Source organism: Narcine bancroftii, chromosome 10, assembly GCF_036971445.1.
Source record: "Narcine bancroftii isolate sNarBan1 chromosome 10, sNarBan1.hap1, whole genome shotgun sequence".
Taxonomy (NCBI): domain Eukaryota; kingdom Metazoa; phylum Chordata; class Chondrichthyes; order Torpediniformes; family Narcinidae; genus Narcine; species Narcine bancroftii.
In genome coordinates, this window is record NC_091478.1 from 92,696,519 (window position 1) to 92,711,449 (window position 14,931).

The 14,931-nt window shown below is 40.3% G+C and overlaps 1 protein-coding gene across 12 annotated transcripts in view; it reads left to right on the forward strand.

Annotated features, from left to right (window-relative positions):
• zfpm1 (zinc finger protein, FOG family member 1) overlaps positions 1-14,931 on the forward strand; it is a 210,196-nt gene that overhangs the window by 152,907 nt on the left and 42,358 nt on the right. For all 12 annotated transcript variants that reach the window (XM_069901848.1, XM_069901842.1, XM_069901841.1 and 9 more), the window contains one exon: positions 6,888-7,024. In XM_069901848.1, coding sequence (XP_069757949.1) covers positions 6,888-7,024 — 137 coding nt within the window. The remainder of the gene's footprint in view (positions 1-6,887; positions 7,025-14,931) is intronic.

Consider the following 14,931-nt stretch of genomic DNA (forward strand, 5'->3'; position numbering starts at 1 on the left):
ATCAACGATACCATCGTGGCAGGAGTCAGGTCACAAGAAATCAGACAGAGACTGCTTGAGAAAGAAAAGTTAACTGGAGGAGCCAATCACTATTGTAGAGTTGGCTGCGGCTCCAGTACCTGTGAAGTGCATTTTCTGTGGCCAGAACAAGCATGTTAGAAGTAGCTGCCCAGCTCAAGACAAAGAATGCTCCAAATGTGGAAAGCTGGGGCATTATGCAAAAGTCTGCAAAAGCCCTTGGGCTCCAGCCAGACCCTTTTTGTATGGTAATGAGAGGCAGGAAAGTGCTTCTTCTCCAGCAGGCAGATTTTTTAACAGTGCCATGTGCCAGGAACAGCCATTTTGGACCAGAAGGGACACAGGGCTGAGGACAACATTGTCAGGAGAGGACGACTATGAGGACTACACTCCAGCTAAATTAGGCAAGTCCATACAGTTTGGCAGACGGCACAGCACATGTAAGAGTAAATGGACATAAAGTTAGTTGCTTGTTTGATAGTGGCAGCGCAGAGAGCTTTATAGATCACAGAACAGTAGTGGAATATGGGTCACTGGTATACCCCAGTAAACATCAGATCCTCTTAGCCTCTAACAGTCACTCGGTAACAGTACAGGGCTACTGTGTAGTTGAGCTGCGGGTTAATGGAAGGGAGTACAGGGATTACAAACAGCTCTGCGTCCCAGTACTGTTAGGACTGGATTTTGTTGGAACCAAGGGGTTAAGTAATCATAGAAAATATGCCTATGAAAGGTAAGAGGGCAAAACTTTAGGAGAAATATTAGAGGATGCTTCTTCACTCAGAGAGTGGTGGCAAATTGGAATGTTCTTCTGAATGAGATAATTGCGGCAGGGTCCCTTCTGTCATTTAAGAGAAGGTTGGATGTGTACATGGAGGTGAGGGGGTTGGAGGGATATCGGCGGAGAGCGAGAGGATTGAGCTAGTGGAGTTGTTCAAGTGAACCTGTGCGGTCTCGAAAGGCCGACATAGCCTGTTTCCGCTCTGTAAATGGTTATATGGTGTCTGAAATAAAACAGTAAATGCTCAACAGGTCAGGCACCATGTGTGAAAAGAGAAATACTTAACATTTCCTCTCTGGGACCTTCGCCTGACCTGTTTCTAGTATTTTCTGCTTTTGGTATTCAGGTATAGGTCCGACTGAGGGGTAAAACACAGGATTCTGTTGACATCGTGGTTAAGTGAAAAAACACAAATGGTGGAGAAACTCAGCAGGTCAAACAGTGTAGTGTAGTGCCTTTATGTCTTTCTTCTTTGGCTTGGCTTCGCGGACGAAGATTTATGGAGGGGGTAAAAAGTCCACGTCAGCTGCAGGCTCGTTTGTGGCTGACCAGTCCGATGCGGGACAGGCAGACACGATTGCAGCGGTTGCAAGGGAAAATTGGTTGGTTGGGGTTGGGTGTTGGGTTTTTCCTCCTTTGCCTTTTGTCAGTGAGGTGGGCTCTGCGGTCTTCTTCAAAGGAGGCTGCTGCCCGCCAAACTGTGAGGCGCCAAGATGCACGGTTTGAGGCGTTATCAGCCCACTGGCGGTGGTCAATGTGGCAGGCACCAAGAGATTTCTTTAGGCAGTCCTTGTACCTTTTCTTTGGTGCACCTCTGTCACGGTGGCCAGTGGAGAGCTCGCCATATAATACGATCTCAAGATCGTATTGGAGTGCCTTTATGTAGCAAAGGTAAAAATACATCACCAACGTTCGGGCCTGAACCCTTCATCAAGGTGTGGGGGAACATGAGAGATGTCCGAACAAAAGGGGAAAGGGGGTTGGTGAGGGTGGGAGATGATTGGTGGAGGGGGATGGGGGTGGGGGGAAGGACTGCAGGAAAGTGGGGGAGGAGTCTAGGCTAGGTGGAGAGAGAAAAAAGGTAGAAACTGGAATGACTAGTCGGGGGGGAGGGGTAAAAAGCAAGCTGGTTACTGGAATGCAGTGAACTCAGTGTTCATGCCCTCAGGTTGGAGAGTGCCCAGACGATAAATGAGGTGTTGTTCCTCCAATCTACTAGTTGTCAGGGTGGGGTAGTGTGAAAGGCCATGGACAGATGTGAGCTTGATAGTGTGACTCAGAATTGAAATGGTTGGTTACGGAAAGTTAGAATGGCAGATTTCTACCCCTGAAGGACATGAGAAATTTCATGATTATTGTAGATCAGTTACTGTGTTCATATCCTGTGTATCCAGGTTACTGGGGTTCCGGGGGATTCTTTATGGTGGCGGACTGCATGTTCTGTTACTTTGCATCCTTGATATATATAGTTAATAAATTAGGTTTGAAGTTAATCCACTTGCTTTCATTCATCTAAACTTGCAACATGGTGACAGAAGAGGGACTTCACTCATGTCAATAACAGTCCGGAGTATCCCCAATCTTATGGATTTGGTGAAAGTGCTGGCCGCAGTGCCAAGGAACTTACGGAGAAATTTCACAGAGATAGAACTGATGTTTTCTTCAACCTCCTAAATCTCAGAAACATACCTCGAGACACAACGCTAGGGTCTCCTGAACAAAGACTAATGTCAAGGCAAATACCCATTACTCTCCCTGTCTCAAGGAAGCTACTTGAACCTCATATGCGTAAGCCACAAGAGGTAAAATTCCAGCTTCTCAATAAGAGACTGTCACAAAAGTTATGCCATGACAGATCAAGCCAACCACTTCAGTCTTTAATGGAAGGACAGGTTATCAGGTTGAAGACCCCCACAACCAGACAAGCATGGTAAAGGAGAGTTGCGAGGAGCCCAGATCTTGTTCACTCAGAAGGAAAGCTACATAGGAGGAATCGCCAACACATTGTACCTGTTGCCGAGTCTGCGCCAGCCCAGTCAAAGTGACACTGACTTTCAGGATCCTGGATCTGGGTCAAAAGACTACAACGCTCTCCCAAGAGTAGAACTGGAAAGGATGGACACTGAGCGGTTTCAGGTTGAGGTGACCCCAGCTAAGCCACGCTCAAATATATTTGAAAAGCTGTATAGAACATCCTCAGGTCGTGTTAGTAAGCCAAATCCCAAATACAGAGATTGAATCGTGTTTTACAGCATATATATTTGTTTGGCTATAGTAATTGATACTCGTATTGTTTACTTGTAGCAGTGTTTTATCACCTAATATGGTTATCATTTCAGTTACTGAACATAGCTGCTAAATATTGGTCATTCTGTGACATTTTGTAAGTACTGAAATTTAACAAGGTAATTTTGTTATGGTGTGGAGCATGAGCTAAGGAAAGGGGATGTAGATCAGTCACTGTGTTCATATCCTGTATATCCTAGTTCCTGGGGATTCTTTATGCTGGCGCACTCCAGTGGCCATGTTCTGTTACTCTCAATAGTTATTGTTACTGAGACCAGTCTTTTTGAACTCTAGCTTTATTTAATTTTCTTAAATTCCCCAGCTGCCAAGATGGGATTCAGATGATTTCTTTAGATCAACATTCCAGGACTCTGGCAACGAGTTCAGTAACTGCACATCCAAGCCCTCCTTGACACTACTATTTCTTTAATAATTCTATTTATTTATTTTAATATTTTTATACCTCTGCTGTGCAAATGCATCGTTTGTATGTGTTTATGTCCGTGTGCTCGAAGACCAGAGAACGCAGTTTCATCGGGGTGTACTTCTAAGATCAGATGACAAATAAAATTGAACTTGAGTAACTTGGCCATTAACATTTGAGAAATAGATAATCCAAGTGCCCAAGTTGTATTATTGGATCAGTTACAATTTTTTTTAAAAATGCAGAGTCTTTAACCTCTTTTAGTTATAGCTGCCTATTTTAAAAATAAATTGAAAGTACAGATACTCCTCAACTTGTGATGGGGTTACTTTCCTGAAAACCCCTTGTAAATCTAAAGAATCCTAAGTCGATAAAGAATACTGCACCTACCATTTTTTATACAGTAATTAAATTTTGAATATCTTTATTCCACACTTGAAAAAGACATTAATGTATATAGCTGAAAGCACACTGGTCATGAAGAATGCATATTTGAGTCAGCATCGTGAGAGATTATGCTGCCATTGCCCAGCATCATGAGAGAGTAGTGTATCGCATATCGCAAGCGCGGGAACAGATCAGAATTTGAAATTGAAAGTACAGATTTGAACCATCGTAACTTCAAACTCGGACCATCGTATGCTACATTAATTTTATTGTTTCATTGTTGGTAAATGTGGCCTTTTCCGTAAAATAATCAGAATATATATGTTAAGAAAATAAAATGAAAAACGTACAAAACCAGAATATGTCTTATGAAGAAAGGTTGACTCAGCTAGGGATTATCTCCTTGGAGCAACAGAGGATGAGAGGTGACTTAATAGAGGGGGCTAGATAGGTGGGCAGCCAGCACTTTTTTCCTGGGATGACAACAAATGCCTGAGGACGTTTGTTTAAGGTGAGTGGAGGAAAGTTAAGGAGAGATGTCAGAGGTAGGTTTTTTTTACACAGTAGTGAGTGCCTGGAATGCATTGCTGGTAGAGTTGAAGGACACTGGTACAATAGGGCCATTTTAAATAGATGGGCAACATTGATACAAGAAATATGGATTGTTATGGGCTTTTAGAGAGGGAAGTTTGTTTTATATGGGTCGACACAACACTGAGCTGATCTGCTCTGTTTTGTGATTATTAAAATACTGCAGATGTTGGAAATCTGAAATTTAAAAAAGCACAAAATGCTGGCAAACCTCTGCATTCAGGCAGCATCTGTGGAAAGAGAAAAGGTCAACACCTCAGGTTAAAGACCCATCGCCAGAGCTGAAGTTGTGGTAAATATTTTTTGAACTAGATGAGGGTGGTCAGTAGGGTGGTGAAGAAGAGTTCTACCACTACTTTTTAAAAAAAATATTCTTATGTGCATGTACACATGCATGCATATATTTTTTAAAATTTCTTTAATGTTAATTTAGACATACAGAATGGTAACAGGCCATTTCGGCCCATGAGTCCGTGCCGCCCAATTTACACCTAATTAATCTACACACCCGGTACGTTTGGAATAGTGAGAGGAAACCAGAGCCCCCCGGAAAACACCCAGCAGACATGAAGAACATGCAAACTCCATATAGATGGCACAGGATTTGAACCCCGGTCCCAATCACTGGTGTTATAAAGGCATTCCGCTAATTGCTACCCCAACCAAGCCACCCGTTGTTACTACTAAGAACTTAAATATTAGAACTCGGTGTTAAATATCAACATTTTGGCAAACATTGAGGAAGATAGCAGTCAATTGCCACATGGCATAAGCTAATGTCATGGCAGTTGAGTACATTAGATTTCAGATTTATTGTTAGAGTACATAAATGACATCACATACAACCCTGAGATTCTTTTTCCTGCAAGTGAGTTAGAATTACCACTTATTGGTTGTGTTAAAAGCTTTACATAATGTACACATCTAAACAAATAAAGAAACGTAAACAAACCGTGCAATACAGAGAGGACAAAATATCAATAAAGTACAAAAAATGAGTCAATGAATGAGTCCCTGATTGAGTTTATTGTTGAGTGGTCTAATGGTGGAGGGACAGCAGCTGTTCCTGAACCTGGTGGGGCAGGTTTTGTGGAACCTATATCTCTTTCCTGATGGTAGCAGCATTAGGAGAAACTATCAGGCAATGGCGTCACTAGGGGATGTGGGGGGTGCGGACCACACTGAGTGACACCAAAATAACTGTCTATAAAATTTTTGTGCAGTGTTTCAGCAGAAATTTATTATTTTTAATAAAAATATCCCTGTAGTTAGTTATAACAATAAAAAGCATTTTTCGTAAGCCCAGCTTACATATATCATTATACCTACAAGGCTAAAATTCTATGCTAATTTACTTTTTGACCCTTCTAATGTGCTCCAGTCAGAGCTGTTATTATTACCCAATTAGAATGATGCTTCGAATCATGTGGTTTTGTCTGCACACGCTACAAGAACGCACTGTTCTTTTCATTACTGCTGTATGTATGATATTAAAGTTGTAATTTAAAGGTGTTATTTTAATTTTTGCTAGTTGTTTATCTCGCTACTATTGCCATTACATTCAGTGATATATGGGAATTGTGATTTATGAATGTATGCATTGTAATAGCATTAACTAACACACTATTTACAATTAGTAGTCATTGCTAATATTCTCTTTTAAATATTTTTTTAATTTTTAAAAGTTAGACACAGCACTGTAAACTACCAGTCCATGCCGCCCAATTGACACCCTATTAACCCGCAGCCCGGAACATTTTTGAAGGGTGGGAGGAAACTGGAGCCCCCAGGGAAAACCCACGCAGACACAGGGAGAACGTACAAACTCCTTACAGAAAGCGTGGGATTCAAACCCAGGTCTGGTCCCAATCACTAGCGTTGTAAAGGTGCTACACGACGCCAAACGTGCTGCCATAAAAGAAAACAAAACTGGTAAATCTTTTGTCTCAAAACTGATGACAATGAAAGAAATGTGGCTGACAGGTAACGACAGCAGAAATAAGAACTGGTCCTCACAGTAGCTTGAGAAAAATGCCAGTGAAATTTTTATCTGAAAATAAACCAAGGAAAGAGATGTCTTAATGGGCCGACCAGTTCTCCCTTCTGAGATGTGGTTCCTGATGAAGAGTGTGTTGCAGTACCCCACACATTTACATGGCGCATTGCATTATTATCATCAGAAAGGAGAGAATTACATAAATAATGCCTCTCCTTGCAGCAGCTCCAAAATTGTCGCATTCTAAATTTAAGTTGCGAACTTGCACAGAAAATCATCCAACTTCCTTCCAATTTTGAGTTGCTTTGAAGGAGCACTCTTTGTATAATCTTACCATGCACAGTGCAGGCAACTTCATTAATAACTCGTATTACAATGACTCTATTTAAATTTCATTTTGTTAGACTCTCTGGAACTACATCACCTGGATGGTGAAGTGCAAGTGCGCCCGTGTCATAGCCTGGAAAAAGGTTTATCCTGGGGTCCATATGAGGGGTCAATCAACAGCAATAACAAAAATGCTCAAGACAGCGAAAAGACGGTAGGACACGTTCTCCGTATTCTATAGTTCCTTTCCGAATAAAGCTAATGTGTTTAATTCTGAATGCTTGAGCTTTGATTTACATGTTGACAACACGGGACAACAAAGATTTTGCTTTCTGAACACTTTTGGGTGTATTTTATGGATTTTGGGCTGCTGATCAGGAAATCACCTCAAATCTTTTCTATCATATACCATTCTTTAGATATAAAGTATTTTTTGTTATTTCCTGTCAAATGTTAAGCCTACTCATATATTACCCACGAAGCAAGGTGTTTTTTGGCATGACCCCAGTGCAGGTGCTATACAAATATTGTCTAGGCATGGAAGGCATTTAAAGAGATTGTTGAGAATTTTGTTGGCAACTTCCGTGCACCAAACTAAATCTACCTGATTGACAGCGTGCTTCAAGCATACAAAAACCATGAAGTGCAGAATGTCATTGAAAATTCATTTTCTGCATTTGCACTTGGGCTTCTTCCCTGCGGATATCGGTGAAAGTTTTCACCAGGACATTGTGACCATGGAAAAGCAGTATCAGGGCAAATGGAATCCGACAATGCTGGCCAATTATTGTCAGACAATGACACGAGAGGCATCAGATGCAGAGTGCACACAATAATCAGTGGAAAAACATTTTTGTCAGTTGAACCAACACAATATGCGATTAAACATGCTAAATTCAATAAAAGTTAATTTAATGTATCTTCAACTTCCTACGTGATACAGCAAATCTAAAAGTATCATTATGTTCAGCGTGAAGTTGTCTTTCATAATCCCAAATTATTTTTCAGGAAACAAACCTTTTGAAAAATTTGTTGTCCAGTATAATTATTGCCAACCAAATCAAACATGATTTTTTTTTTGTGTGTTTTCCATGAGCTGAGTGTTTCTAATGACTGATGCTCATGAACAGATAAAATGTTCTCCATGACATGCAGGGATCTCCATAATGTTTGAGACACATTTTTCCTTTATTTGCCCCTGTGCTCTACAGTTTTAAATTTGAAATTAAATTGCACATTCCAGATTTTATTCAAGGTTATTTGTTATACATTTTGGTTTGACCATGTCAAAATTACAGCACTTTTTAGACATAGTCCCCTCATTTCAGGGCACCATCATGTTTGGGACATTTGGCTTTACAGGTGTTTGTGAGGACTCCGGTATATTGAATTGATTCATTAGTGCAGGTATAAGAGAGCTGGAGTCTGTAGTTGCCATTTTTCAACATGAGGACCAGAGTTGTGGCAATGAAAGTCAAAGAAGCCATTCTCAGGCTGATAAACAAAAATAAAACAGTAAGAGACATCGTCCAAACCTTAGGATTACCAAAATCAACTGTTGAAACATAATTAAGAAGAAAGAGTGTGCTGGTGAGTTCAGTAATGCAAATGGGCTGGTCTTCTAAGGAAGACCCTCCACTGCTGATGCAGAAGAATTCTCATCATAATGTAGAAAAATTCCCAAATGTGTGTCTGACAGATCAGAAACACTCTTCAGGAGGCAGGTGAGGATATGTCAATGACAACTATCTGCAGACGGCTTAATAAGCAGTAATACATAGGCTACAGTGCAAGATACAAACCATGGCAAAGGTGGTATGCTTTGGATCTTGGGCCTTTATGCCTCCACACTTTCACCTTATCATCACTCTGATAAATGTTAATCTTGGTTTCATGGTTCCACAAAACCTTGTTCCAGAATTCTTAAGGCACTTTTAAATACTTCTTGGCAAACTCATCTGGCCAAACTTTCAGTGGCCAACTAGTGGTTTGCATCTTGCAGTATGGCCTCTTATTCATTTTCATGAAGTCTTCTGTGAACATTAGTCATGGACATATCCATACCTGCTTCCTGAAGATTGTTTCTGATCTGTTGGATGTACGTTTGGGGATTTTTCTTCATTATGATGACAATTCTTCTGCATCAGCAGTGAAGGTCTTCCTTGGAATACCAGTCCCTCTGTGATGACTGAGCTCACCTGTTCATTCTTTTTCCTTAATGATGTTCAAACTGTTGATTTTGGTAATCCTAAGGTTTGGGCGATGTCTCTTAATATTTTATTCTTGTTTCTCAACCACATCATACCTTCTTTGCCTTTCATTGGCACAACTCTTGTCTTCTTGTTGAAAAATGGCAACTACAGACTCCAAACGTGATCAAAAGCTTATAAGCAAGCCTAACTCTGTATACTTGCACCATTGAAGCAATTAAACATACCCAAGTCCTCACAAGCACCTGTAAAGCCAAATGTCCCAAACATGATGGTGCCCTGAAATGACTAAAAAGTGCTGTAATTTCTACATGGTCAAACCAAAATGTATACAAATAACCTTGAATAAAATCTGGAATGTGCATTTTAATTACATGTAAATTGCTTGATTACTAATGTAAAACTGTGGCGCACAGGGGTAAATAAAGGGAAAACAAAGTGCCTTTGTCCCAAACATTATGGAGGGCACTGTAACTTATAATAATGATTCAATATATAAATACAACTGTAGACAGATTTACAAACCAATGATATAGTATGATCAGCACATTTTTGGTGTCTTAACAAAGTTTGTATATCATATCAGGAAGATACTCAAAATGCTAGCATTTCCATTGTACTTAATATGGTTATGTTATGTTTTAATTTTTATTCTGTTAATTGTATTACTTTCAAGTTCTTTCCAATTGTCTTCTGTAATTGTGCCACAATTTGGCAATTATTGTCAGTCATAATATGCCAGATATCCATACAAGTGGTAAAAGGGGTGTTCTTGGTAAAAGGGGTGATCTATAATTCAGCATGTGTTGAACATTTCATTCAAAAATAATGTGCAGTATTTGCAGTTACGCAACCATCATTAATTATTGCTGAATGTTTAGTATCCCCTTTGATTAATTTTCTTCAGCCGGGCAAAGTGCACAGATTGTTTTCTTAACTGATCTTCTGAGCTTTGTTTACACAAGGACGTATTCTTTATATAATTAATGCTAAAATACCAATGTAATTTTTCTGTACCTGCCTGCTCGTGACCACATATTTTGGAATAAGCATGACACACAGTCTCAGGGAATGCAGTTTTATGCACAAAATCTTGATTTTCTAATCAGTGGAAAGCTTGTTGAATCATTTGCTCAAATGAGCATCGCTTTGTTTTACCTGGTTTGCATTAGAAAGAGAAAGGTTACTCGCACTCAAGGGTGAATGCTAGAAATACCAAAATGGATTTCCACTGTGGAATTGCTTTCATAAGTTCTGACCAAACTAACCTTGACCTGTACTAGGAAATGTACTCTACAATATTCAGTGTTGCTGGTAAATCTACCATGATATTGCTCAATGTTTTTAAAAAGATAAGTTCTTGAATGTGTAAACAATATGATACTCCTTGATCCCACTTAAAAACAGGATTCCAATTAGATGGAAAACTGCATCTATGCAAATAATATAAAATATATATAAATAACATATAGCTCATTTTATCACAAGTCTGTATTTTCAATTTGTTTTTGTGTCTTATTACAGTTATATTTTTGAATCCTGCAATTGTTCATTATCATAGATGCTGGTTAAAACAGCTCGTATGCAAATCTTTTCAAATGATGGACCTAAACTCTGTTATTTCCAAATATGTTGCACAATGATTTGTAATGTCTTAATTTTTTTCACTCTGAAAATTATTTAGGCATCGAGTGCCTTGATTTGGTGCTAATTCTCTGAAACAAATGGCTGGATTTTAATTTCACCATGACCTAGTATCCATATGAAGTTTACTGTACATGTTGGTGGATTTTAGTCAAGCCAATGGATTTTCAAATTATTTATGAGTTCTCATACCAAATAGTCATCAATAATGACAGCTTCCATCTTTGAATGGATGTTCCTAGAGATAATTTCAACTTTGGATGTTCTAAACATGAAATTATTTTAATTGATTTGAAGAATATGAGCGTCACTAATGAGACTGAAATTTATTGTCCATCCCAAAGAGCCCTTGGAAAATTGGAGGTGAGCTGCCTTCTTGAATCACTGACTGCTTTCTTTCTAGGGGTCCAGGTTAGTTTCAGGATTTAAATCCATTTGTGAAGAAGGAACAGTTTTATTTCTGTTAGGATGAAATGTAACCTGGAGAGCAACCTTCAATGTGAGGTATTCCTCAGCGGTTAACTCCTCCATTCTTCTTGGTGGTTTAAAATCTTGCCACTTCACTGATGTGCATTTTGTGACTGGAGCACTTTCTAATGTGGTGGTGGCAGAAGAAACGAACATTTGTCACAGAGTGCTTGGACACTGTTGAGCTTCATGAACACTAGAACTAAGCTCATCCAGGGACATTTCTCTCTGTTTAACCAATTAAGTCATCCCTAGATATTTATTTTCCCTATTAATAATTTTTATTTGGCCATTTCCTTGGAATTGTTAAGATTATTCTGCACAGCTTTGCAATCTTCCTGCTTCATTAGGTTTGTATGTGTGAATATATAAAATGTATGAACTTTGGGAGTATTGCAAAGCCTTGGCTATTGATCTTGGGGTGTGATTATGAAATTATTAAACAAAGGCTCAAAAATGTAATACAAGCATCCTTGAGGTTTGATTTTTTTTCAACCAAGTACAACTCCCTTGCAAAATTCTCCCTCTTAGTTTCATTATTTTTCCAGCTTTTTCAAAGTATGCTTCATATCGACTGACTTGCATTTATTATGCTTCTTCGTCACCTCACAGTAAAAGTAAATTTGATTAACAAAACTGCCTTGTCATTAGAGATGGATTTTATTACTATTTTTATGTTATTATTTTCAATCGATAAATAGCAGCTTTACTTTGTTTCAATGCTTTCATACTGTTTGACATAAGCATGTTTTTTGCAGTGTGCGTCAAAATCACTAGCCTCCTAACCTTGACCTATATGTTTTTCTGAGCCTGCCAGCTCTGCTTACTGATGCTAAATAGAGTATGATGCTTGGTGTCACAACTGTGAAATTCTGTCTTGCATAGAAGGTTAACGTTCACTTTCCACCAATGCTGCCAACCTCCTGAGGTTTTCCACCATTTTCCGTTTCTACTTCAGATGTCCAGAGTCTGCTGTTTTGTTGCTTTTAATTAGAAGCCACTTTTCTTCAGATGACTTCAGGGCAAGTCTTCTTGTGCCCACAGCATCAATTTGATATCATTAATATAACAGAAACTCCATCCTGCTGGGTGTCATTGCAGTGAGTTCCTACCATTACACGACAGTTTACAGTGCGCCAGCAAGCTCCTACTGCAAATGCTGGGCCAACGTTTGGAAATATGAAATTAGTTGCATTCCAGATTTTGGTTGATCATTGAAATGAAGCATATTTTACTGGGGAATTGAGCTCTTGTCATTTTAGATGTGGAGTGCAGGTATTGTTCCATTTAGAGCAAGGAGAACACAAACTAAAGAAAACCTCTCAATTTCCCCCCATCTGAGTACCTTGGCCCAATCCTCTTCACATTCTGTGTGATACGAATGAGACAATGTTTTAGCAACCAATTTGTGTGGTATTGCATGTTCATTTGCACTTGGAATTGGATTCAAAAGGGTTCAAATGTCTTCTCTTTAGAAACTTGCAACGGGCCAGGCAGGATCCTTGGAGATAGAAATTGTTTAAATTTTCAGATTAATGACTTTTCAAAGAACTGAGAAAGGTTAGAAATCAAAATAAAGTGAAACAAGAAAGTCCACAGACACTGCAATTGTAGTAACTACTCAAAATTGCTGGAGGAACTCAGCAGGACCTACAGCATCCATAGGAGGCAAAGATGTATAATCAAAGTTTCAGGCAGTGGGAGTGAGGGAAGCAGAGGAAAGGGTCTGCTGCCACAGTCACAGATAACCTGTCTGAAGGAGGTGTGAATAAGATGGAAAAAGTAGGAAAGAGGAAAAAAAACAATGTTGGAACTGGGTATAACAAAGAATTAAACCACTGGGCATCTGAAATAAAAAATGGTGAATGCTGGAAACACACAGCAGGTCACACAGCATCTGTAGGGAGAGAAATAGTGTTAAATCTTTTGTTAATTCTGCCAGTTCTAATGTGATCTCACCACAATCCCACTTTCCAAAAGGACCACTCGCTCCATGAGTTCCTAGTTTGATCTTCCCTCCGCACCCACTCTTTCTTACATCCTGGTGCTTTCCCAAACAACCACAGGACTACAACACTTTTTGTCGACACCCTCTCTCACCACCTTCCAGTGCTGGAGGCAAAGATTCGCATGCACCTCCTCTAACCTCATCCACTTCATTTGCTGCTTCTAATGTAGCCTCTACATGAGCAAGATAAAGTGCAGAGAAGGTGACTGATTTGCAGAGCAGCTGTGCTCCTTTCACCATGGACATCCCATACTCCAGGCTGCATGTCAATAGAACCCCCCCACCCTTCCAATTCTTACACCAGCCTTCTCCATTGCAGGGTGAAGCCCAATGTAAGCTAAAAGAAGAGCACCTCACATTCTTTATGGGGAGTTTATGACCCAATGGCATGAACACAGAATTTTAGAGCGAAGACTCTTCATCTGAACTGGCTGGTTCAGATGCAAACTGGAGAGGCTGGTTATCTAAAACCACTCATGTCAGTATTCAGTCCTGAAGCCTGTAATATGCCTGTGTGGACACTGAGATAATATTTCTCAAACTTCAGATATGCTTCATTGCAACCATTGAGGAGGCCTAAGATGTAAAAATCTGAATGCGAATGCGATGTAGAAAGTGATGGACAATCAATGCATAATAAAGGACCTACTGCCAGAAGGCAGCCAAAGCCAGTCATGATGTGGCTCGCGTGTGAAGAGGGAAGCCTAAGCATCTTTATGCAGATATTCATGTTTTGGGCACAACACTTGAGATGCTGTAATCTGGAGCATAAAAAGACAAACAGCTGGAGGGACTGAAGGGGTTGAGCAGCATCTGGAAGGGGGGTAGGTGGTGGTAATTGTCGAAGTTGTGGGGCAGGATCCACATTAGGAATGAGAGTTGAAGAGGGAAGAGGAGATGGGCAAGGGTGATGAGAAACCAGTTTGTGAGAGGTGGTCTGAGAAGGGCTGAGGAATGGTGGGAAAATGGAGCCAGCTAGCAAAGAAGACGGGGAGAAGTTGGGAGACACGGGAACATGGGTGATAGGTGGAAGCAGGGAGACACGGGAACATGGGTGATAGGTGGAAGCAGAAAGGGGATAAAGGGGGCAGATAGATCCAGGTTGGGTGGGTAAAGCTGCTGGGAGGGTGTTATGGTTAGATACCAAAGCCAGCAATGCTGGAATATATGAAGGGAACCATTAAGGAAGAGATGGATGAAAGATGGAACATGATGGGGGAGGGTATCTAGGAGAAATGTGTGGATAGCAGGTGGATGGAATCAGGAGGATATTGGAGGTTGGATATGGGAGAGAGAACAAAAATGAGAGAGAGGTGGATCAGATGGACAGAGTGAATGGGACACAAGATGAGGATTACCTAAAATTCAAAAATTCTGTGTTCATGCCATTGGGTTATAAACTCCCCATAAAGAATATAGTTTACATTGGGCTTCACCCTGCAATGGAGAAGGCTGGTGTAAGAATTGGAAGGGTGTGCGGGGTTCTATTGACATGCAGCCTGGAGTATGGGATGTCCATGGTGAAAAGAGCACAGCTGCTCTGCAAATCAGTCACCTTCTCTGCACTTTATCTTGCTCATGTAGAGGCTACATTAGAAGCAGCAAATGAAGTGGATGAGGTTAGAGGAGGTGCATGCGAATCTTTGCCTCCAGCACTGGAAGGTGGTGAGAGAGGGTGTCGACAAAAAGTGTTGTAGTCCCTGTGGTTGTTTGGGAAAGCACCAGGACATAAAAAAGGGTGGGTGCGAAGGGATGATCAAACTAGGAACTCATGGAGAGAGTGGTCCTTTT